Source organism: Apteryx rowi, unplaced genomic scaffold (assembly GCF_003343035.1).
Source record: "Apteryx rowi isolate R43461 unplaced genomic scaffold, aptRow1 scaffold_51, whole genome shotgun sequence".
NCBI classification, from domain to species: domain Eukaryota; kingdom Metazoa; phylum Chordata; class Aves; order Apterygiformes; family Apterygidae; genus Apteryx; species Apteryx rowi.
The window spans coordinates 1,733,835-1,758,605 of NW_020450772.1; the positions used below are offsets into that span (position 1 = coordinate 1,733,835).

At 46.1% G+C, this 24,771-nt stretch overlaps 1 protein-coding gene across 1 annotated transcript; it reads left to right on the plus strand.

Annotated features, from left to right (window-relative positions):
- The first annotated feature begins 2,590 nt into the window (after positions 1 to 2,590).
- Positions 2,591 to 23,485, plus strand: KLHL6 (kelch like family member 6). Its single transcript, XM_026080085.1, has 7 exons — positions 2,591 to 2,945; positions 7,969 to 8,134; positions 12,560 to 13,009; positions 15,543 to 15,780; positions 19,109 to 19,311; positions 20,246 to 20,459; positions 22,502 to 23,485. Exons 1-7 carry the CDS (start codon positions 2,686 to 2,688, stop codon positions 22,801 to 22,803), a joined length of 1,833 nt encoding a protein of 610 aa, XP_025935870.1. The 5' UTR covers positions 2,591 to 2,685; the 3' UTR covers positions 22,804 to 23,485.
- Positions 23,486 to 24,771: the final 1,286 nt, after the last annotated feature.

The following is a 24,771-nucleotide window of genomic DNA, read 5'->3' on the forward strand; positions in this document are numbered from 1 at the left end:
CCATAGGTAAGGGGCCATCAGGCAGGATGCAAAGCAATGTCCAGTCTCAACTGGCCAAACTTGTACGAAACAGAGATACAGAAATACAAGCAGTAGTCGCTGATGTTACATTGCTCTGCAAACTTACCATGCAAAAGCGAAGTGGTGAATGTTCAATATCCAGCCAGTAATTCTGACCAGTTGTCTCAAGCTGGTGCAGAACTGACACAGGCCATTTCTATATGTGTAAGCTMAAGACCATAGACAAACACCTCATGAACAGACAAGCCTTCAGCTCTCACCAGATTAACTGGTTCATTTAGCTAGCAGGTATTTAACTTAATGAAAACAGAAGTGCAGCCAGAAGATGTTTCTAAAGGGCAAAAAGAAGGATGTTTTYGGAAGCTGCTTCCAAAAAGTAACAACCTGGATTTGCCCCAGGATTAAAGAACATGTTGCTGCTGCAGTCTTGGCGATGGAGCAGCGCGGATAAACAGCTCCCTGACGTTGTGTTCCCTTACATCCATACAAAACAACATTCCCCTCAGCGCTGCTCTGGTGCTTGTCCAAATAATGCAACTGGCTACTACATTTGGGGATTAATCCCTGAGCAAGGGTTCTACAGATACTAGACAGCACTACAAAAAGGCTGACAAAAGAAGGTAAGAAATGAGTGGAGGTGATTGACAGAAAAAAATTGAATTTTAAGGGTTAAAAACACACCATGTGGGTTGGCAATGGCACAGAAGAAGACAGACTGAAGATAGTGATCAGTGCTAGTACTAGTCAACACTTGCTTAAGCTGCTACAGTCCTTTCTACAGTGCGATTAATGGGTAGCACGCTGACGATACCACAGCTATCAACCGACCTAGTTACTGCAGGGTTTCCGTTCCCAGCGCTCACAGCCAATACAATCTTACTTCAATGTTTGCAACTTCTAGTGCTTTGTTTAAAGCTTCAGCAAGTGGAATCAAGTGATCACTGCTGAATCTCAGCTTTCACTTAAATAGATAAAGAAAATATGAAGCTTCCCACCATTGGAGAAAAGCCTGATAAGATGAATTCCCTAAGGTCAACAGTCATGAGGATGAACAAAGAGAATCTAACCCAAATTAGGGTTAAAATATTGTGATTTCAAAACCACACCTGATATTCTTGAGGGCTCGTGTTTGTTTTCTGATGGTATTCCTGGAGCAGTACTTGGTGGAAAGATGGGACTGGCCTGAGAAAGGAGGCATTCATTACCAAAAGTTAGCCCAAAAGGCAGAAGGAACACATTTACATCAACTGGGGAAGGAAAAAGCCAAAGCTCTGCATAGACTACAGAAAATGAAGAGAAAACCATGACAGGCAGGTAGGGGAAAGCAGGAGGGAGATTTCTTGCTTTCCTTCCTCTTGATCCTCCTGTCCTGCACAAAACCCTCTGAATCTGGCCCTCTCCAAACACTGCTTTCACGTCCTTCTTCGAAGCCAAGCCTCCCTTAGCTCCCTGTGTTCAGCTGTACAAACTAGAGGGCAAAAGAGGAAACCAAACACACAACAGAAACCTGAGGATGGGCCAAACCAGGATTCCTAGAAATAAGTATCACAAAGGCATGGTCTGTTAGAAATTAGCCCTCTATTTCTCTCAGACGGGAGATTTTCCAAACCCCCAGTGGGAGAGTTTCCCAGGCCAGCCCAGGAATTTACCCTCTTACTTTCAACAGGCTGTGCAGCTTACTGTGTCAGTCAGCTTGTGTTTATGGGTCAGCTTCTCAGCTAGGTGAAGGAGATGCAAAAGTGAGAACTTCAGCCCTGTGCTCCGTGTACTGACATATCGGAGGGTGACCCTCAGCGCTCCCCTGCGGCATCCCCAGACACACATCAGAGCGGCCACCCCGCCATCCAGGCTCATCTTGGGGACTGCGAGCTCCACACAGCCACGGCTCAAGCGGGGACGGTGTCCCAGGGATGAGCCCGCACACCCTGCTCCCGAGGCGCTTTCTTTTAGCTGCCACTCGTAGCCAGAGTTGGCGGCACGCACGCTGTCTGCACGCACCCATGAGAGACACCGCTGCAYGTGGCAGGGGCCTGAATACCATCATCCGAGGCTCTTTGGTACTGCTGCATCTCCTGGAGAGAGTTGCACCAATTTAGCCTTAAAGTAAAAGCTGTCCAATGCATATCACCTACCAGGTCACGAGGAAGAGGAACAGCCACCTGGAGGGCTTTCTCGATATGTGAGCATACTGTTATGAAAAAAAAAAAAAAAGGACCAGCTCAGTGATTAATAACTGCATACCTGGAAAAAGAAATCTGACATCAGACCCTCGTCCCCTTCGCAGCCCTGCCTGCCAGAAGTGGCCTGAGAGCCATATGGAGCACCTATCGCTACAACAAGCAGATCTGGATAAGAGCGCCGGACTGGTTTGAGGGTGGGAGGCAGGCCTTCCCTGTCACTTGTAATCTTCTCACAYACAGAGGCATCTTAAGTCCTTTCTAAACACGTTGATACTGCCTGAAATTCACCGAAAAAAAACAGTCTTTGTTTGTGTTAACAGGATGAGAAAGTGCAAGGCTTCCTGTTATATGTGTGTGACAGCTATAGATAAGCGGAGAGCTCTGGACAGGAAATCCGCCTGACTTCTGCAGTGTGACTCGGCTGAGGCTCGGGGACTCTTTTTAGATCGAAGCACCAACAGAATGAGACGCTGCTGGCCAGAAAATGGGGGACACGCTGGAGAAAAGCTCTGAGGAGCCCGAACTCTCTGTGGACAATGAGTGTTCACGGAAAATGGGGGACCTGGTGGAAGTCTCGAGCGGTGAAAAGGTCAAGTTTGACGACACGGGACTCTCCCTGGTGCTCCAGAATGGCCTGGAGAACCTTCGGCTAGAAAATTCCCTTACGGACGTCATCCTGTGCGTGGAAAGCAGGGAGTTCTCCTGTCACCGAGTGGTCCTGGCGGCAGCAAGCAATTATTTCAGGTAAGGCAGTCAAGAAACAAAACCAGGAAACTTACTTTGCTTTTTAGGCTGGAACTGCAGATCACCCGGGAGCGTAAACTGGGTGGTGAACACCGCAGACTTGCAGTGAGTCTGGCATTCCTGACACCTTCCAGCTCCTTTCTTACAGTCAGAGACATAAATAAGGCAGGTGCCAAGCTGTGGATTTCATGGAGGTCTGATACCGGCACTCGGCAAATCCGCTAGAGGCAGGCAAAGAAAAGGAGAACGGCGGGCAGACAAGGGGATGGGAAAATAGCATTTTAACCAAATGYTTGGAACTCTAGTCCCTTGTATGATGTCTTTGGGACAAGGCAAAGAGGAAGATCCACTCAGATCATGGAGTAGTTTTATTGAGATATGAGTGGGCCTGGRGGACTTGCTCATTTTTCCCATTAGCATTCTGTGGTAGAATGTGTATTGCATAAAACTGTTGAGGAGGAAAGAAAAGGAACTTCCCATCTTTCCTAGGGCTRCTGAAAATCAACCGCAATGGGAAATATCTGCTTGAAAGAAATGTTACCATTTCTCCTTCTCTTTCTGGTCCCCTTGAATTTTTCATTCTTTCAGTACTAYGGTAGATTGTCTACCTGAGACCACTGGCCAGCAACAACAAATTTGAGACATACAGAAAAACTCAGTATCAGTTTTAACACAGATTTTCCATTATCATTGAGACAATCAAATTTGCATGGCTGGGAATTTTTTTCTTTCCTTTTAACTGCCAAAGTGGTCAGATGACTGAATAGCTACAGAGGAAACATGAGAAAAAAGAACCTGTGACCACTTGTGACACAAGCAGAAAGTTCATTTTAATGGAGTCTAGTAAGCTTTGCTGGCAGTGCCTTGAAGCAGTTCTGCTATTATTTCATAACAGAGATTGTACCTGTGAATAAATGGAAATAGGTATTATTTCTACCAATMGACTACAGAGATCATGTATGTGAATATATGCAACTGAAAGCAAAGATGCATGAACGATTCTTTTCAGCATCAAGTGCAGAAAAGACAAAAGATGTGCAAATTAAAATAAGAATGACCATAATATTACTTTCAAAAATCCCAGTAAAAACATCTTTTGCACTCTCAGGAGGATTAATAGAAGGTGCTGCAATCAGACAATCAACAGTTTAAAACAGGCAAAACAGTTTTCTGCTAACTACTGTCAGCCAGTTTTCCACTGAGACCTTGGCTACAGCCTGTCCCGTTGAAGGAGGGGGGATATCTGGCGGGATGTCATCTCACCTCACGGGATTACACTTGTACGTAGGGACTGCTCCCCTGGGTGTTTGTGCCTGGCCTGGTTTCCCAAGGAATTGAGRTTTATTGTACCACACTGTTTGCCTGTCTGTCAGTGCCTGTTCTCATGCCTCTTTGGGTTAGATTCAGTCAAGCTTGGCAGAGGGGCAGAAATCTCACAGTTGTGAAGCTCCCACAGATTTGAACCGGTCAGCGCACATGCTGTCCTTGCTTGCCCAAACACCCAAACATGGGCGGCCCAGCACAGCGGCAAGCGTCCTGGAGGAGGGACCGCAAAGCACGTGTGTGTGAGGAATAACGAGAGAGACCGGAGGGCTCRGGGAGGGGAAGCTGAGGTTGCAGTGACGGGGGAAAGGAGGACGCAAGTCTGCAGGGAAATGAGCTTCACTAGTTCTGCTACTCACTCGTTTCGTCTTGCCACAATTCACTGGGAGCTGCATGGGCCCAAAGAAAGAAGAGATTCGTACATCACGCCCTTCCTGGGAGCGTTTACCATGCCGTTAGAGAGCCTCCGAGCCCTGTGCACCGGGGACCCTGTGAGTCACGGGCTTCAGGCCCCTGCAGCAGCACGTTACACAACCCCTTTCCTGAACGCGGGGTGCCGTACCATCAGCAATCAGCAAGGACTTGAACAAGACGACGCAAAGTTAGTAACTTCTAGTCCTTCCTTCAGCACTGCCTTAGAGTAGATAAACTAACATTTCTAACATGTCCCGCATCCATACACAAACCAGAATGAACAAGAATGAACTCTCCACTTCACCTGCGTGCAGGTGACAAAGCAGAAAAGGGAAATACAAGTCGACCAAACTGGAGCAGCAGTTTGGTGTGGGAGAACGGGGCTGGGAGAGGTTGCAGCAACATTTGCCAGAGCATCCTCAAACTCCAGCGCCGGTGTTTGAGTGTTTCCAAACACAGGCATTTCATTGTGGGTTGATGTTTAAAAAGCGCTGCACAAACTGCAGCCTCCCATTTATTTTATTGAGATTTCTCCATTTTGGGGGGAAATTTGCTCATTTTTAGGCATGTAGATTTGGCCCTGGGCTCCTCACTTCAGATGTGCGCTTCTTAAATGTTGGTTCAATGGCTGAGTTGAGAATCACGCAGGGACTGATACCAGAGAAAAAACAGGGACAGTGAAATTAGTAGCCTCTCTTGAAGGATTTAGAGTCACAAGGAGAATAATCACATGCCCCTCTGGGTAAGTACAGGCAAACCCAGAGGTACAGAGGCAGCACTTTAATCCCTGGGAGAGAAGTTCAGCCTGATCAGTCCCGAGTTGCAGTGGTGGTCTGCACGCACGGTGGGAGCAAAGGCCCACTCCATCTGACCACAAGCAAGGCCACTACAGGAGCTGCCAGCTCTCCCGGATAGCACTTTCCCCCCTTCACCCCTGCCACTCTCTAGGGGGGAGTATCGTGGGGTCAGCACGGTGCTTTAGACACATGATTTTGGCAGACCGCAGCCGTGTTACATGAACCTCTGTACCCTCCGAGATCCGGAGTGGATGGCAGCTCTGACCCAGCTTCACAGATTAGGAGACAGAAAGGTGAAAGCACTTGGACAAGATCCCGCGGCTGGCTTCTGAGCCGCCTCGCGATGGTGTAACGCTGCACGACTCCGCTGACCTCTACCACACGCTCCAGCTTTGGGGGGCGGAAGTGAGAGCGTTGCCTTCCCAACAGGAAAGGTTGTATACAAGACTGCAGTCACCAGTCTAAGAGATAAAAGGAACAAGGGCAGACAACACCTGCGCCCTACAACGGCCCGATTTTCAGTCAGATTAAGCACGTGGACTTGGCGCCCACCAATTCTGCCCAATTGAAACGGCCGTTTTGTACAAACCCCTCTCTCCCCACTGAACCCCCATTCCCTTGGAGAAGTGGGTACTGGCTGCTGCTGTTTTCAGGTGGCTACCTGCCTCCACGCCCCGGGTTTAGTCCCAACACTCAGCACCACCAGGAAGCAGAGAAGCTAAGGAGGATCCCGCTCCTGTACTCACCAAAAAGGCACTGTTTTGCCTGAATGCCTTTCAAACGCCTTCAGATACACTGATTTCAACAGGAGCAGAAATTGGAGCATGGAGCAGAGCAGTGGATCAAAAACCTGTAATGAGCTGAGATGAGTGAAGGGAAAATGAGAATTTTGGCTGGACAGCTTTTCTGACAAGTAACCTTTCTGCCCAAGTTTTCTGCTCAAAGGTTAGGTCTCTTTATCCAAAAGACAGTTTTATACACCGAGATAACTAATACAAGCTCTCTCTTGCTATAAAATCTCTGCTGAGACAAGGAGCAGGTAGCTCTTAGAGCAATGAGCAGCTGGTATCTTCAGTCCATTTGCTGTTCATCCTGCCTAACTACTTTGCACTAAAAACTGTTAACATCTTTGCTCCATTAAGATGTATCAATAAGACAGCTGATGCTGAGTAGTTATCTTGCCGTAAAACCGGCATCATTTTCACAAGAAAAAGATGGTCTAAGACTTAGGACCTCTAGACACTTCCCATGTTACACTGTCCTGCCAACATTGTACATGACTAATAAAGAAGGGCTTGGCATGCAGGGTAAAGAGCACTCCTAATTACACTGTAGATGTGCACATGTTTTTCACCAATGCAGTTACAAGTGGACTCATGCTTCTAATTTGTTGAGCCAGATTCCAAATGAGATGAAATCTCACTGTCTGAATGCACTGAACAAGACTGGATTGATCAACAGTAAATTTACCTCTTAAATAAAATCAAAAGCATTGGAAGTAAAGCTTAAAATGATGGATTGAAAATGCCAATGAAGAAAAATGCATGTGCTTGTCTTGCAGCTATCAGGATGCAAAGTAGATTTAAATGGTTCTTAGGGAAATTTATGATTTATATCCCTCATGAAATATTTGACTTGTGCCAAAGGCACATGTGGCTGACACCTTTCAAATGCAGTATTATCCACCAAAGGAAAGGTGGTATCGCCATGCAACAAAACATTGGACTTTCTGGCTAACAGCAGTTCCAATTCATGATTATCCAAATAATGCTTTAGCTAAGACATACCAACTCTATGATCCCACCACAAGCTCCCCAAACTTACCAAAGGAAAAGCCTGCCTCTTATGTAGAAGCAAATACATAAGACATTCCCTCCTGGCCCATCCCTGGTATTAAYGGGGTCAAAGACGTTGGGAAACGTAGAGGTGAGGCTCTCAGACATGTGGCTCTGGTCTGGCCCTCGGGGCTCAGACGGAGCAGCATTCTGCAGCTCTGAAGCACCAGGGTATTTACTTTGCCAAGGGGTATGAAGTACACGCGCGTGCTCGTGGCTATGGGTTAAAGAAGTATGGGGAACGGCAGCGGGTTGGAGGTTTGGGTCAAATGGGCTGTGCCTGTAGAAGAAACACGAGGGAGTCTGTAAGAGGCCAAGAGGTGAGACCGAGGTGCGGACACAGCTGCTGTGCGGCACCAGCGCAGACACAGCCGTTCCCAGGGGAGCTCTCAGGTGCTGCTTGCAGCATGGAGCTCCGGCTCTACCGCCAGGCCTGGCTCTGGGGTGCCAAGCATGTGCATACGCCTTATCAAACTCATGGGTAAAGAGGTACGAAAGCACCAAAAGGATTTTCCTTGTTACTGTGCTGCAGGGCTAATTGCATAAAATATGAAGCAATTGGAGTATTCTGTGTTGAAATCCATATAAGCAAATGTTTTCAGAGTGCYTCATCCTGGCTGGGATGCAGTAACAGCTGAATGTCTCTCTGCGCAGGGCCATGTTCTGCAATGATTTAAGAGAGAAATATGAAGAGAAGATCATACTCAAAGGAGTTGATGCAGAAACCATGAACATACTCTTGGACTATACCTACACCAGCAAGATGCTGATCACAAAGCAAAATGTACAGAAAGTCTTGGAAGCCGCCAGCCTCTTTCAGGTACAGATAATTCAAATGCACTGTTCCAGGCATGGTGCTCCGGCAACACCGTGCCGTACCCTGGGTAAAGCACTGCACACTTCTCTGATTTCACGGGCTCCAGAGATATTTTGCTTCATATTTACTTACACTGTGGTAAAGACTGGCAGTCCCAGTCGTGGACTGGAACGCTACTGTGCTAGGTGCTGTACAAACGGGCAAATAGTCCGGCTCTGCCTCCAAGGGCTGCTGATGGGTGCTGGCGGGCAGGCAGCAGGGCTGTGTTGCAGGGCAGTGCCCCGAGGCTGGCGTGAGCCTGCGAAGGCCGGTCAGCGGGCAGGGACTGATGGGCATCCAGAGCAGGAGGCCAGCTTAGTCTCTCCCTGGCCATTGCCTAGACGGGGAGCCTCACCAGGCCCAGGCTGGCATCTGTGAATGCCTCCTTTGTAGGGCTCTTAACGTAGAGCGTTTTAGTCATGACCTGGGACATGGAGGAAGTCAGACCTGTGCAGTGTTACTCAGCCTGTGGTCCATGAGGTATTCACGTGGCCTGTAAATCATCCGTGAAGTCTACCAAATTGCAGTCCCTGGTACCAAGCTGCAAATTGCTTAGAAGTTGCAACCAGAAAAACCTGCCAACTACCAATGGGTATAGGTATGCCTGGTCGTTTTGTTAAGGAAGGTAAGAAACACTTGACCCCATAATCATCATGGTTCATTCTGAACTTACGATTCTTGAATCTTACAAACGGAGGGCGCGTTGTTCTGAAACGAACCCGTGGCCTTTGGGGTAACAGGAGTTGGTACCTGCTCCGGGGAGAAAAGGGAGAGTTCTCACAAAGTGCTCCCTCGGGTAACTCAGTAACCAGCACAAACAGGAGTGTAGTTTTAAAGGTTGCCATGGGCCAGAGTGCAGTGGATTACTGAAGTTTTCACCATACCAATACTGCAACTGGTAGCAGTAACTCAAAAAGGTTACTGTTGGTTTCATTTTTAGGATACATTTCTGTGTTCTTTTTATTTTCTTCTGAATCTTTTTTCCCTTAGGATCATTCCTCAGGCTTTTCCCTGAACCCATCAAGAGGATAAACTTATGTTTTTTCCTCTCTCTTCCCTATTTTTCATGAAAATTAAGATTAAATTTGATTCCCAGAGCTGGTGCTTTAAGAAAACTATCAAACACTGTAAGAGTAATGATAAAACCATGAGGGTGCCGTGAGCAAGAGCAGTAAACTGCAAAAACCTAGAAAACTAGGAATGTCCTACTAAAAGCGATGATCCTGAGCCTTACTGCAACTGTCTTGGATAGTGTCAAGATTTATAAGGCCTTAAAGCTCCACATTATACATGTTGAGGTTTTTGACTGAAAAGGCGTTTTACATAAAAAAAAAGATTTAGTAACTATGAACATTCTGCCAGCTTGCTTCTACTATTTATGTTGATGAACAAATATAAATATTTGAAAAAGTCAAATATTTAATTTCAATATATTAACAACTGAAAAGATTAATGCTCAATTTATCATAACACTTTTGAGAATTTCTTTCCTTTTCAATTAATGACATGAGAAAACAAAATTCCAAACAGAACTTCTTATCCAACTAGCAACCATTTTTGACTGTGCCGCTTCTCAATCTCTCAGATTTGCCTTGGAGGCTCCCTTGGGACGCAGGCGTTCCTGCTGAGCCGGGACATGTCACCCCTGCAGCAGAAGCAGAGCGCTTGGCCAAGAGCTGAGCAGCTGCAGGGTTGCAGGGTGCAGGATCTGACCCCCAGGTGTGCTGAACAGAGAGAAGGATGATGAACGTGAGCCCTTTCAGCCAGCTTTTCCCACCATTTCTGGGAGTTATAGTCCAGAGGCAGTGCTGCTGGCACCAATTACACTAGACAGCTTGGGTCAAAGCGGGGACAAGCAAGGACTTAAATAAGGAGAATAAGGTTTTATTATTTGGAGAGAAGGCCAAGTGGAGGCCAAGCAAGCTTGCGGGAATCTCTAGCAAGTCAGATCGTGGATTCAAAGGGGTGTTAGCAGAAGAAGGACTCAACTACTGAGGAAACTGTTCCCAGCAAACAGGGCTTTTCAAATGCCTAGGGTGGCATGAGGAGGGAGGCCCACCGAACAGAAAGAAGAAAATTTAGAGGTCTTCAAGAAAAATCAGAGCAGATGAATCTTAGGCTCAGGGTTGTCTTCCTTCTGGAAGTCACCTCCTGAGTCACCTGCTCTCACAAGATTGACTGGAGCATCCCCAGCAAGGCAGCATCAATGCAGTGTTTTAGCAGTTTTGCCTCTAGATGAAGGAGGTGATGGGGAGACAGAACACCCTGGAGAGGGGGAGCAGCAGGGCTGGGGAAGTCCTGCCTTGACTAGCTACTGAGCTGTCAGACCTCTTTGGTTAAGCTCTCTCCACGGGACTGTTTCTCACACCCACACCTCACAGTTCAGCAACTGCATGTCCGTAAACGCAGCTACGCAGCGTGATCAGCGGTGCCTGCACGGTCGTTAAAATCAGCGTGCACCTTCTGGGAGAAAAGCCTCTATTGTCATCTCGTGAGTATTGCTCTTAACAAGCCATGTATAAATAGAGCACTGTATGGTGGTTAGACTTCAGGCTGGTGCGCAAGCAGCTCTGGGGTCTGCTCCCAGGCTTGCGAATGACTTGATGAGTGATCTTGACAAATCCCTTATTTGTTTTTTTGCATCTAATTGCTGTCAACTTTTAAAAGGCTAATGCCAACTTCGAAAGRGCTAATGCCAGCTTTGAAAGGGCTAATGCTTAACCTGCCTCAGGTCTGAGGACTACCTGGTGTTGGCAAAGTGCTTTCAGATCCTCAGGTAAATGCACTGATGAGTTCAAAGCACTAGCCGAGGGCTTGCCAGGAAAGAAATGGCAAGGCTGGCACGCCAGGCACTGAGAGCAGGGGCCGCAGAGCTCTGCAGCGGTGCCACAGCCACCGCTGACATATTTAGATCACAAACAGTAGCAACTTATTCTGAGCCCTCGTGCACCCTTGTTCACCAGTCAGTTGCATTTCTCTAAACTTTTGACCACATTTAAATGTAAAACAGGAACCAGGTAGTCTGTACCCAAAGTCTGTGATCGCTCAGCTCTGGTAAATAGTCTGCATGGGTCAACGTGACACGGCTCTGTCTAGAAGATTCTACCCTAATTACTGAAACAAATCTAAATACTATAGCTTTTAAAAATGGTTTTTCTGTGTTTCACTTCCCCTTTGCCCCTAAATTACTGTTGTGAAACTTTCCCCTTTGGGACAGAGCAAGTTAAAATGGCTGTCTTCCTGACATTGGATGCAAAAGAGACCCAAAAAGCACGGACGGAAATTCACAGCGTCACTTCTGACCCATCTGTTCTGTATGTCACTATTTGCACCACTCAGTGACAAAACCAGCATGAAATACTGATGCCCTGAAATCACAGGGGTTAAGGCAAGCCCAGGATAAAGCATTATAACCTAACAGTTCTGCCCAGAACTGTCTTCTTATTCTTGAATAATCACCCAGCAACCAATCTTGCTCACATCGTAGTTGGTGGCAAAAGCCCCACAGACCCCTGTGGTCCAGGGGGATCAGCACATTTGGGACCTCAGCTGGGAATAACTGTGCAAAGGAAGTTAATGACAGTAGTTGTGATGCCCTACTGGACACAGACATAACAAGTTGTTTAAGAGGACTCTCTCTGTGAAAAAGGCATGTCTATGTTTTTTTGACTCAATGGTAATTACAAAGAAAACCAAGGTCACTAAAACCTCCCAAGGCCCCCCTCAACACGCATAAACACTAGCCAGACACGTGCTGTCAGGCAACTCAGAGATTTGCTGATGGCTGGTCCTATCCTGCTGTGTCCCCCAGCACGCCACGGCATGCCCCCACGCTCTGGGGAGGCAGAGCTCCCACACCTCAGCATCTCGTTCTCCACTGCCGTTGCCAGGCCTCAGACACACTCAGAGTTTGGATGGTGGGAGCATGAACACGGACAGTGTTTGAAGCCACTTATACTCCAAAACTAGACTCCCTTCTGTTTGATCCGAGCTGACCTGCCAGCCTTGTCTGCGCTTTGTAACTCCATGGTTGCTACCTCTTTGTGTTCTCCAGGAGGGAAGACGAATGGCAAAACCCCCCTTACTTTTGGGAGGTGGCTGGAAACAATTCAGATTGATGACAGTCTCAGGTTTTCTGAGTTCTTCAAAGGAGGAAAGGAGCAAGAGGGATGCAGAAGGAGAGAAAGCAGTGGGAGAAGGGAATTTTCATTCTGGAGAAACTGCAGAGTCTGGGAAAAACCTGTCCTCATATGGTGACTTTTTGTCTCTCCCAGCTCCCTGCTGTGCTGCGTACAGCTCATCGGGACCCACCCCCGGAACTCCTAAACTCTTCTCTGATTTAGTCACACAAGTAACTGCTCTGTGCTTACATGCTTTTTGTGTCCACAGTTCCTGCGCATGGTAGATGCTTGTGCCAGTTTTCTCACTGAAGCCCTCCAGCCGGAGAACTGCGTTGGCATCCTGAGGCTGGCTGATGCTCACTCCCTGCACAGCCTGAAACAGCAAGTGCAAAACTACATTATCCAGAACTTCACCCAGGTCCTGAACTTCGAGGAGTTCCTGGAGCTCCCAGCCGACGTTCTCTGCAGCACACTGAAGAGCGATGACCTCTACGTCACCGAAGAGGCACAGGTGTTTGAAACTGTAATGAATTGGGTACGTTACAAGGAGTCAGAAAGGCTTCCTCTCCTGCCATATGTGCTGGAGAATGTCCGGCTGCCTCTCTTGGACCCTTGGTATTTCGTAGAGACTGTTGAAGCTGATCAACTCATTAGACAGTGTCCAGATGTCTTCCCTTTGCTCCAGGAAGCAAGAATGTACCATCTGTCAGGCAATGAGGTGAGTAAAAAAAGAAAGTATTTGGTAAACAGGAGAACAGTGGTGATGCTGCTCCTTCTAAATATGGCATATTTCTGCTCAAAAATCCCACGGGGAGGAGTGGAACTGTAAGGCAGAAAAAGAGGTATTCACGCTTAAGTTTCACTAACTGGTGCTACTGAAAAACAAGGTGGGCTTTATCAGTTATCCTGATGATTTAAAAAGCTTCCAGGAAGTTTGTTTTAATATCAAAGCATACAGCTTCCTATTTATGAACATCTAAGCACGAACCTTCGCACACACACTTGAGCAGCTAAACAAAGATGTCAGATGACTTCCCTAGTAGAAAGGCAAAGCAAATGGTACTACTCCTGACCCCTCATCCTCTTAGTTAATATTTTGAGCTCAAGAAAGGAAGAATAATTACCACACTAAACCCTGCCATGATCTGTAATGACACTCTATCAAATCTGAAGATTTAGCATCTCCATCTGCTACTTATGGGGGGAAATCTTTCAGAAAAGGGAGAACTTGCTGTGAAGAAGGCAGTCTCTTCTCAGAGAAGAGGTCTGTCTATCTTCCTCATTTACACAGGTCCCAGCACCCAAAGAGACAGCTTCGTCCTGACATCCGTCAAGTCCTATCTTGCTTGCTCAAGGTAGGCTGTGGTGTATCTCCAGTTCCCTAATTGCCCATCCTCTTTGGAAAGTTAGGTAGCAGTCACATCTCTGTCCTGAAAGCTGGGATAGAGGGGAGAGCAACCAGAGGTCAGATTTCACAATGAACAGGAGCAAGGTTATGCGAGTGTGTGAGGAAACGTGTCTGAGAGAGTCTACGGTCTGATAGAGTCAGAGGAAGGCAGAAGGCCATCGGGAACAGGTTGTGGGTCCATTGCTAACAGTGAACGTGAGTCATGGGAAGGGTAGAAGGCCAAGGGCTCTTTGTGCCGATGAACTGCGTAGGACAGGCCACCACGGCCTGGGGCAGCGCTGGCCTGTCTGGTGGTAACTCACTGATGCAGCCTTGCCCCGTGTGCCTGGAGACTGGCGTTGCTCTTCGGCATCAGGGCCTGGCTGCAGACGCAGTGCTGCTGGGGGTGTGCGGGCTCGAGGAAGGGAGTGTTGCTTGGGCTCAAACATGCAATCCGCCAAGCTTTCAAGGGGCAGAACGCCAGAGGCAGCCCTTCGAGCTGTCCGGCCCAGTGCTAATGCCTGGCAATGGTGACAGACGGGTTAAAAACAGAATTCTAAATTCCGGCAAGTTTCCAGACAGATGTTACTTAATAATTCACTAAACATATGAAAAATAGAAGATTTTTTAACGTCTGCATAAATAACCCTTTTTAATATAGGCAATTTATGCCCATTCATAGAAATACACTACAAAAAGTTTAAATCTGTAAGCAAGCTACCTGCTGCAATAGCATTTAATCTGTACTCCATAGACCTTGTGTGTCCATGGGCTGCTTCCCTGAGGGGTGCAGAAGGTACCAAATGCAATCTCATTCTCACCAGATGTAAGACGTAGAAGGGTGCACATCTCCCCCAGTGGACTGTGAGGGGCTGCAAATTGACAAACGCCCTGTGACACGGAGAACTAGAGAAAAAAATTCCTGGATCCCCAGTGCTCCCCTTACTTTTTGCACTGCATTTCTTCCAGTGTGAATAAGTGGGGGGATAAAGAGGGTTATCCTTCCTGTCCTTCAGCGTAGAGCCAGCATACCTTGGGACACTAATGCACTCTATATTAGCAATAATTTTTACTTGCTTGCAAATATTTACTCCAAGCAAAACAGACATCTCCCAGCACCTGCTGTGTATTCTTTGCTCCTGGTGAATATTTACCCAGGAAATGACTTTTTCCAGTGTCCCCAAGACAAAGATCTGGTCAATGAACTAAGCCAAGAGGCAGTAAATGAAAACTAGCCATATTTCAGAGTCTGGTGCTGGTTTTAAGTAACCTATTAGTTTTGCCTTAAAATTAGAACTTATAAACAAAGAAACAAACAAACAAAACTCCCACAATAGAGAATTACTACTGCTTTGACGCTTTAACAATTCTCTTCAGCACAAATAAATGAGAGACTGCTTATTTTCTCTTAGCACTGACTGCAGTCTTGCTCCCTCCAAGCTCCCCAGGACACACACAAACCTCGTGGCCCTCCTACCTTCCCCTGGTTCTGTCAGTGCAAATGAAACCTGCCCCCTTCAGCTGCCTCACGTGCACCCAGCCTTGTCACGAATGCTCACCTTAATGGTGTGGTGCCACCCTGGGAGTTTCCAAGAGGCTGGGATGTGAAAGGATCCTTGTGGGTAAGCAAAAGCGAACGAGTCCAGTGTTGGAGAAATCCTGCTGAAGCGAGGATACAGCAATCTCTGCTGCAGTGCTTCTAGGATGCTTTCCAGGCTTTCAACTTAGCATTTGATAATTCATTCAGTTGACTGTAGGCCAGCTGAGATTTACAAAACAGCTAATCAGAAAATAGGTCACCAGACCTTTCTGTAACTGCAGGTCTAAGTACCCTGAGTACTCACTCTGTCTTGCTTGCATTTAGATTATTACAGAGCGAACCAAGCCCAGGATGCACGAGTTCCAGTCTGAGGTGTTTATGATCATAGGGGGCTGTACAAAAGATGAGAAGTTTGTAGCAGAAGTGACTTGCCTGGATCCTTTGAGGCGAAGCCGCCTGGAAGTAGCAAAATTACCGATCACAGAACAGGAGACAGAGAACGAGAATAAGAAATGGGTGGAGTTTGCATGCATTACGCTAAAAAATGAAGTCTACATATCAGGTAAGGAATAAGACATTGGTAGTGGAAAAGGGGAACAGAAAATTCTCACAAATAGTCCAGCTTTTATCAAGATCATAGTCAAGGCAGCTTTAGAAGAATTTAGTACTACAGGTACAGGCTTTGGGTTTGAACAGGCTCAAGAGAAGTGCTGGGTATGAGGACACTGCCTGGCTCTAGCCAGAGATTCCTTTTCAAACAACTATTAATCTATATGCAAAGCTACTAGCATGCAGCACCCTATGCACTCGGTGACCATGATCATGGAAAGGCCCCCATGAATTGTTTAGCAAACATAAAATGAAGAATAATTGCTCCAGCATCTTTCTGTAATAATGTCGTTCGCAGCTCCACATGCACAAGCAAGGATCTGTCAGAATCTGACTCATTCTGCAAGAATCAGTTACAAATCTGCAGGGAACTGACACTGCTGTTTTGCTGCTACCTGAAAACTGCATTTTCAGGAGCACTTCAGCAGTGCATCAGATAGGACGCTAAAAGTGCCCACTTGCTAAAGGCAATACTAACTGGCAGAGCCACACGAGACCCAAGTGCAGACACACAGCATGGGTGTGAACATACCTTCTGCAGGCTCTCATCCTGAGAGCTCCAGGAAGTAAATGTAATTTCCCACATAAATATAGCTGAGCTCCATGTGGGGGTTTGATCCTGGAGCTGTAACGTTTTCACTTTGACAGTCAAAAAGGTTAAACTCAAGTTAGTTAGTCATTACAGTTTGACAGCTGGTTTTGATGGTCTGTCAAAAATCTGGTGATCTCATTCTGCTTTCCAGAGGAAAAGCGACAGCACGTTGTAATTACTGCCACATTACCAGACCAAGACACAGAGCAGTGCCTCCATGGGTAGGAGACCTCTGCCTGCAAAGTCATCCACCAAATTCTATGCGTGCTCAAAACAGGAGAGTAGAAAGGACGTGGGGAAGGAGAAGTGAAGGCTAAAGTGAAAATGCTCTGCTTAGATATGAATACTGGTCCATTGCCTTTACTTAAATACCTCGGGTGTTTCTTGTTTCTCTGGAGGCTGACCCTCCATTAAAGGTTATAGGGAGGAAGCTAAGTCAAACATCCTGACTAGGGAACATTCCTCGCACCTTCACACCCCTGAGTCGAGAGGTGTCTTTTCCATCTGCTTTTAATCTCTTACCCTCTCCTCTTCCTCAAGGTCACAGACTTTTTGCTTCCTCTTACTCCTGACATCTTTTTGCTTCCTCTTACTCCTGACGTCTTTTCCAGTGTCTCTTCTCCCCTCCTTTAATGCCCTATGCAGGCTACCTCCAGGCTACTGGAGTACACCCCTACTATGGTGAGCATAAGCTGGCTTTCATCTTGCTGCCAGTCTAACACACCCCCTTTCTTCCTCCCCCACAGCATTTCAGACCTGTGACTCCGTCCCTCCAATCCTCCATGCCTTCCTCCTATCTGCTTTTCACCCTTTCCCCCCAAATAAAGGGCTAAATGGACCAAAATCATTAGCAGCTTCCTCCCGGCCCCCCAAGTTATTGGTGGCCCATTCCTGCCCCTTCCGGCATGTTCTTCTACTCTGTTTTGTTTCTTTTAGCTTCTGTGACTTGGTTCCTTTCTATCTTGACATGTATCTTTCCTAACTTGACCTCCCTCCTTCAGCCTCTCCCTTTCCCACATGCTCATTTCCCTCAGCGTCTTATTGCAGTTCAGAGTCTTCCTCGCTCCTTTAGCACCCAAACAATGAGCAAGTCCTTTACATAGGTGTATTACTACTTTAGATCACCATTTCCCCAAACATTTTAAATGCTTTGATGGTATGGACTGAAACACTTCATGTGTAACTATAAATGACACAAATTATCACTCACCRTTCTGTTACTGTTATTATTTACAAATTTTCCTCAAATTAGAAAGAACTGTGGTCTAGAAATAGAACAGAAACAAAATAAACCTCCATTTCACTCCAAAATCTCTCCCGTCTGCCAGTGTGAGGATAATCCACCCGCCTGGTCCTGCTCAGACTCCAAAAAAAGCTTTCATCCTGCACAGGAAAGAACAAGCTAATGTTAATGGGATATTTCCAAGGAGAGTAAGGGGAACACCTGCAGTCTCTCAGCCCCATTGTAAACACGAATGCTGCATTCAGGCCCTTCAGCCACTTCAGCTATTTGAGTGCAAATAAAATGCAACACATACATGTGAAGAATACTTAGACAAAAGCATTACAAACGACTCTTTCTAGCATGCTAATTATCTTCCATTCAATCTGCTATTTGGCCCAGAGATGAGCGCCATCAGTTTGCACTGATCTGGCTGCAGTACAGAATACCAATGAAGGCAGACACTTTCTCAATGCGATATGAATTCTCTTTTCAGTATATTCACCAGTGAAGGGATTGTTTAATCAGATCACAGACRATAGAGTAAGCTACTCAGTCTGTGCATCGGGTTTCATGCTTAACTAGTTCAGTGTGTATTCCAGTTACACCAAAAATTACACGCAAATACAAGTATTGGTTAAAACACTGCTCTCCACTTTTGAGTGAGTAAAGATTTGTTTGCAAATCAGGTCTAGAATGAACTCACAGGGTCCAATTTAATCTCCAAAATGCACATATTAATATAAAGCAATTCCAAGTTGGGAGAGAAAGAGACTATGGAGATATAAAAATGAGATTCTAGCCATATGGTCCCAAGGTTGAATAGCAAAACTTCTAACCTGTCAGTACAGGTCTATAATTAATAGGAGTTCAGAGACCTGCCTTCTATTTTTACTGTGTAATTCACTCGGCTGGCTGACTGGATCTACCCTGTGTGAATTGTCTTGCCTATTTTTAATAGGACTTCYCCTGTACAGATCTTTCTTCAAGGGATTTGGCACTATGGACTGCAGCATCCTTGACTATCTTACTTAAATTGTCTTTATTTATTGGTCAATTCCCAGCGTTCTGCAAAGCCCCAGTGGTTCACAAAAATCTCCTGCAAATCACCATGCCGTGTGTGGTTGACTGTTTACTGAGTATTAAAATGCAAGTGCCAAAGAAAAAGCTGTGGTCTGGTAAAGTGTGGAACAGTGATTTAGGTTTATTGAAGATTTGGCCTGTAAAAATTGTTCAGAGTTTCCTTCTCTTTCCAACACAGAACACTATAGGAAGCCAACTAAATGCAGAAACTGTCTTCTTCTGTAACAGGGCCAGCCCACTGCGGTAGGTAATCAAGAAGCTAATAGCACAGACGAATGATTTCTCTTCTGCTCTGAGGGAGACTTATTCAAATTTAAACATACTGGAGATTCTGAGCAAATACAAGCTATGCTATCATATTTACATGTGTCATGTACACTACAGGTGGCAAAGAAACACAGCATGATGTCTGGAAGTATAACGCCTCCATCAACAAATGGATACAAATTGAATATCTAAATATTGGGCGATGGAGGCACAAAATGGCTGTGTTGGGCGGCAAAGTATATGTCATTGGAGGTTTTGATGGCCTGCAGAGAATCAACAGCATGGAAGCATACGATCCCTTTCATAACTGCTGGTCGGAGGTAAAATACTGTATCATATAACATTTCACTTGTTTGAACTATTTTAATCAGAAAATGTTAGAGCATTAATTCATGAAATTTCATGAGACAGGATATAATATAGTGTTTTTAAAGTATTTCTGATTTGCAAACACCCTAAGTGTTTTTTTCTCTCAAGATGTGGATCCTGCAGAAAGTAAAAATCCCAGGATCTCCTGCYAAATTATGGGAGACATCTTATGCCTGAGTTTCTCAGCTAGCTTTTAAAGACCTCTAGTCAGCAGCCCATAAACCACTGAGTAAAAACACAGTTTTTACTGTGAACCACAACATAGGCGGAAACTGCTACTCTAATATATAAGGTATAAATCAACCTGTGAATTATATATGCTATGAGTTATATATTTAGGTTGAAAGTGCAGGTCTCAAGGTAACCAGGATGGAAAAAAAGACAGTTCTACTAACATGCTTCAAATAGTGAGAGTATTAAAAAGCCAATAATCTGTGAAATCAACGGGATTAACCAGTTAGGCAACACAATGGCAGACTCAGACCCTAGTTTTTAGATAATACTAAGGAATGCAGAAGAATCTAACACTCGTAGCTGCAGGCAGAAAGATCAGAAGGAACAAGTTTCTCGTGTTTTTTCAATGTACATAAGTAAAAAATGGAGATTTGGGGCATTTCTGGCATTTCCTAGCTTTTGAATTGTTGAAATGTAATTGTAATGACAGCACAGTGTATTTTTATTAAGGGCTTCACAATCTTAAGAAAAAAGCTGAAACACACTTCTCCCTAACCCCTAGATGTCTCATCTTGGGGACCCTACTGATCATCTTAACAGGGACATCTGACTTAAAATTCAGCAGGCTCCCACCCCATAGGCATGAATCTTGACCACCTGAAAACAAAACAACCTCTCGGTGGTTACTAATGATTTTTTATGGTTGCACAGGCTGCTCCTCTCATGGTCAACGTAAGCTCCTTTGCAGCAGCGAGCTACAAGAAGAAACTCTACGTGATTGGGGGAGGACCCAATGGGAAGCTGGCGACAGACAAGACGCAGTGTTACGACCCTGCTACCAACGCGTGGAGCCTGAAAGCTGCCATGCCAGTGGAGGCCAAATGCATCAATGCCGCAAGTTTCCGTGACCACATTTATGTTGTGGGTAGGTGAAGCATTAATGCTCCTTCTTGTCTAGCCATAGCAGGGCTTGTGTCTCTGTGTTCGGTTTTACCCACAGACCTCATGGAGCATAGTCAAACGGTTAGATGCCTCATCCCACTGAGCCTAATGAGGGAGGGGAATCCAGCACATTCACRAACTAGTGGAGAGTCACCAAGTCAAGATCTAAGTCCCTGTTAGCATGATAGGTGCCTTCCAAGGCCCAAAGACAACTGAGAGCCATCCAAAGGTGAGTACGTAGAGCAAGGGCATGAACTCAGGTCTACTTCACGTCCTCTCCCCTCTCCAGGGGCATTAGGCAGCCCACTGCATACAGAGTTTATGTAGGGATATAAGTACCAGGAGCAGTTCATGGGAGCAAAGCCAGAGATACCCACAGACCCAAACCTCTCCACTAGATCATGCTTGGGCTAATTCAGTCAATTGCCAGAACAAGAACCAAAGATGCAAGAACAGAAGGTTAACACTGGTGASCTGAGCTGGAGAAGGAGGAGGGAGCCTGCAAGCACATCTCCAGATGATGCTGGGAGAAAGAAAAGAGTGGAAAGAGGGACATTTATTTCAAAAACAGGAGCACAGAGAAGTTCCCTCTTCCTCTCCCAGCCTAGGTGCAGAAAGTTTCTCACTTGCAGAATAATCAACAGGGTGCTGAGGGCTGGCATAGAGCCAGGATATCACCAAGCGGTAAATGGCCTTCTGCGGTGAGAGTTATGTGTGTGTGTGTGTATGCAGGTACCTCACGTGTGGATATACATACCTTGTGCTGCTCCTCAGCACAGGGATTGACTTCAGCCTCTTTGTACAGAATGAGAGATAGAAAGAGAAGGCATGACTTATGGGTTAGCTGACACAACTCCCAGATAAGATTTGACATGATACTCCGGGGACATTCATTCAGCATCTTTCAGACAGGAATGTCCACAAGTAAACCTATGGTTTCCCTACCTGAGAAACAAACCTAGTTCATTTTGGTTGGAAACCAGCCCCATGCAAGACCATATGGTTACTGCACCCAAAGCAATCAAATTACCCAGACTGATGGATTACCAACTCCCAGCTGAATCACTGCAACTAGCAACATGGGTGATTTTGCCTGCTCTAATTGACTTGTTTGTTTAAGTGACTCCTAGTGGCTTGATCATCCATTAAGTTCTGGACTAGTCAAAAATTACATTTATTATAACTAAAATAGATAAATGCTCACTTTGCCAAGAGGTAGAATGCCAGGCATTGCAACACATCAGTAAGACCATGGCTTTTACGTATCCCTGGCCCTATTCTGTACAGCTGCTGTAGAAGATACACCCAGTCCCTCCAAATTTCAGAACAGGAATCATTTAGGTATTGGTACTCTAGGGAGAAAATGTATTTCCAGAGCCTTTCCAGGGTACTGAGGTATTGATCATTTTCCAAAAAAAGGATCTTGAAAAACTAGAAAGGGTGCACAAAGAAAGTTTCAAGAATGACTGCAGATTTGGGAAACATGGAGAAATTGAAGATCACTGTCTGCTTAGCTTACCCTAAGAAGATTAAGATGTCAGTTTGACAAACCCCTAAGTGAGGAAGGAGACTTAACAGGCAGATCCAGGCAGAAGAGGGTTTAATGGGCAGGTGGACACTGAAGGTAAAGGAATCAGTGTAGAAATCAAACACGCGTTTTTAATAGTGACAGCTTTCCAAATCTACTTCTTCATGATCTGAGCTCTTTTAAAAAAGATTGTATTCTTCTAAAGTTGTGTCCTTAGCTTAACCAGCAGGTAGGAGACAGGTTCATTGCTGGGTGCACTGTAGTCACACTGCATGATCACAGCAGTTTGTTCTGGCCTTAAACTTCCCAGCCTTATGAACGATAAGTGGCTTTCTGTGGATCTGACTTTCAAAACAATAAAGTGTCCTGTGACCTTGTTTTCGCTCAGCTTTGGGGCACGAATCATTCTTAAAAATGTCAGGAATGGAGCCTCCTTGAAATGGCTAAAATCTCTTATAGGAACAGCCAGTGCAAACTGATATTTGCTTCGTCTGCAGGTGGGGCAATGAAAGCACTCTACTCATACAGCCCCCATGAAGATACCTGGTGCCTCGTGACTCAGTTCACCCATGAGAGAGCCAGCTGCGGGATTTCCCCATGCAACAACAAGCTGTTTATCACCGGGGGCCGAGATGAAAAGAACGAAGTTATTGCGACAGTGCTGTGCTGGGACCCTGAAACTCAGAAGCTGACAGAAGAGTGCGTCCTGCCTCGGGGGGTGTCTCACCATGGGAGCGTTACCCTCAGGAAGTCGTACACACACATCCGCAGGATTGTGCCTGGGGCAGTTTCTGTCTGACTGCAGAAGAATGGCGATGAAATACAATACCTCAGTGCCCCGTGGCATGGACTGCAATGATGACATTTTTTAGAGGCAGGTAGCAATGGATGGAAATACTGCCATGAGGGTCCTCTGCGGAATATCTGTATATATGCTCAGCCCTTGCATTCCCTCTGTACAGTATATCCTTAAATTATCTTAATCCCTTCCCTCTACAGAAGAACAAATGGACCAGCTGTAGCTTACTCTTGCCAGTGCAACACCTCCAAACAGACAAGGAAATGTGATGTGTGAAATTCACTTCCCAACTACATCTGCCCTGCAACATGCTTTACCGGGCTCAGCCTGGCCCTGAAGTTTGCTCGCCTATTTATTGTGATTAGTTGGATTTGCAGCACCTACTAGTGACACAGAGAAGATGCTTTTTTGGAATGAAAAATTTGTAACTTTGATGAAATGCAACAATGTTTCCTCCAAAGCTGTGCTTTTTTCCCAATAGTTGGCACATTAGCTAAAGTTAGAACTGTTTTGTTTGTTTTAAAACACTTTGTGTGTGTGACCAGAAAGTCCATCCCAGTTTGCAAACCTTGCTGTTGTTCCTGAGAGAGAGACTGCACAGGCTGCGGATGCGGACAAACGCTAATCTCGTTCCACTGGACAGTCATTGTAGCTGTTTTCTAATAAAGGAGAGCAAAACCTATTTTCCCTTTTGCTGTATTCTGCGTTGGTTTACTGTTCTGGCTGAAAGGCCTTTTTCTTCTCCCTGTTGCTGTCTCTTTTCCTTTGCTCCAGTATATAACTGGAGTACGAGGCCTCTGGACTGCTCGAGTCTCTGCCTTCCTCCCCACTGGGTGGCAGTGCTGTCCCAGGCTTTTTCTCACGGGTTTTGGTTTCCTGGAATGCAGACGGACAGAACAATCTGCTCGAAAGAAAAACAGTTCTAGGTATTGTACCCAGGTCTGATTCCTGGGACAGCCACATGCTGTGCCAGAAGAGGCAAAGGTACCACAGGCCAGCAGGGCCTGAGTCTCCAGTCCCAGCATCTGGGTCAGTTGTACAGAAAGAAAAATAAACACTGAAGAGGTCATGCCTGGGACGCCTCGGGATACTCTTGGCCAAAGGCTGGGAACATACTCTGCTCCCTCCTCCCCTGCCTAGTTGCTGGAAAGAGCCAACTCACCATTAAATCAAAGACAGAAAACACAGCGCAAAACAAATCTATCCAAGCAGAGAGCGCTGCCTCCTCCCCAGCCTCTCCCCCTTTTTGTAATGTCTCCTTTTGCCTTATACAGTATTAAAAATAATATTTCTCTCATGTCGGTCTGGGAAAAAGTCCTGGGCTCCTGAAGTTCAACACAGTAATTGCAGAGTGCTCAGCAGCATGGCAGGGCCCCAGCGGCTCCAGGCAGGGCTGAGCAGGACACAAGCAGGCCCTGTGGCAGGCACATGCCCTTAAAGCAGTCTCCACCATGTCCTTCCCTCAGAAAGTCTGCTAGAAACCCTGCCTCCTTCTCAAACAATTTAACCCATCCCTTGAACCGCTGTTATTCAAGTCCATCCCCACATTTTCTTATTCTAATCCATCCTGCAGTCCCTCCTTTTCCAGCCTCTTTTCTCCTCAGCTCTCCTTCTCCTCTGTTGCTGCTGTCCTTCTCCAGGGTACAGCAGTTCTCCCAAGGGGCCCAGATTGTCCCATCCTGCTCAGTTCTCAGAGGGCAGCGATGACGAGCAGTCACTAGCTCTGGCTCGGCTAGCAGCACTGGCTGGTCYGTAGGGAAGGAGGAGGCAGATGAAGAGGGTGGTCTTCCTTCCCCCTCGAGGAGCTGCACTTCCTTGTTAATAAAGCCTGTTGCCCAAACCAGTGATAGCAGCTGCCGAAGTTGACCAGTTCTTCCTACTGGGAATCACTGCAAAAAGCAGTAGCCCTCAGGTTAGGAGTTGGTTGCAGATTTCTTTCATGCCATGGCAGTAGCAAAATCAGTATTT

Excerpts from the sequence above, each read along its gene's own strand:
- KLHL6 (XM_026080085.1), top strand. The coding sequence starts at position 2,686 with ATGGGGGACACGCTGGAGAAAAGCTCTGAGGAGCCCGAACTCTCTGTG. Across the intron at positions 15,781-19,108 it reads AAATGAAGTCTACATATCAG|GTGGCAAAGAAACACAGCAT; the intron begins GTAAGGAATAAG and ends TGTACACTACAG. Across the intron at positions 19,312-20,245 it reads TTCATAACTGCTGGTCGGAG|GCTGCTCCTCTCATGGTCAA; the intron begins GTAAAATACTGT and ends ATGGTTGCACAG.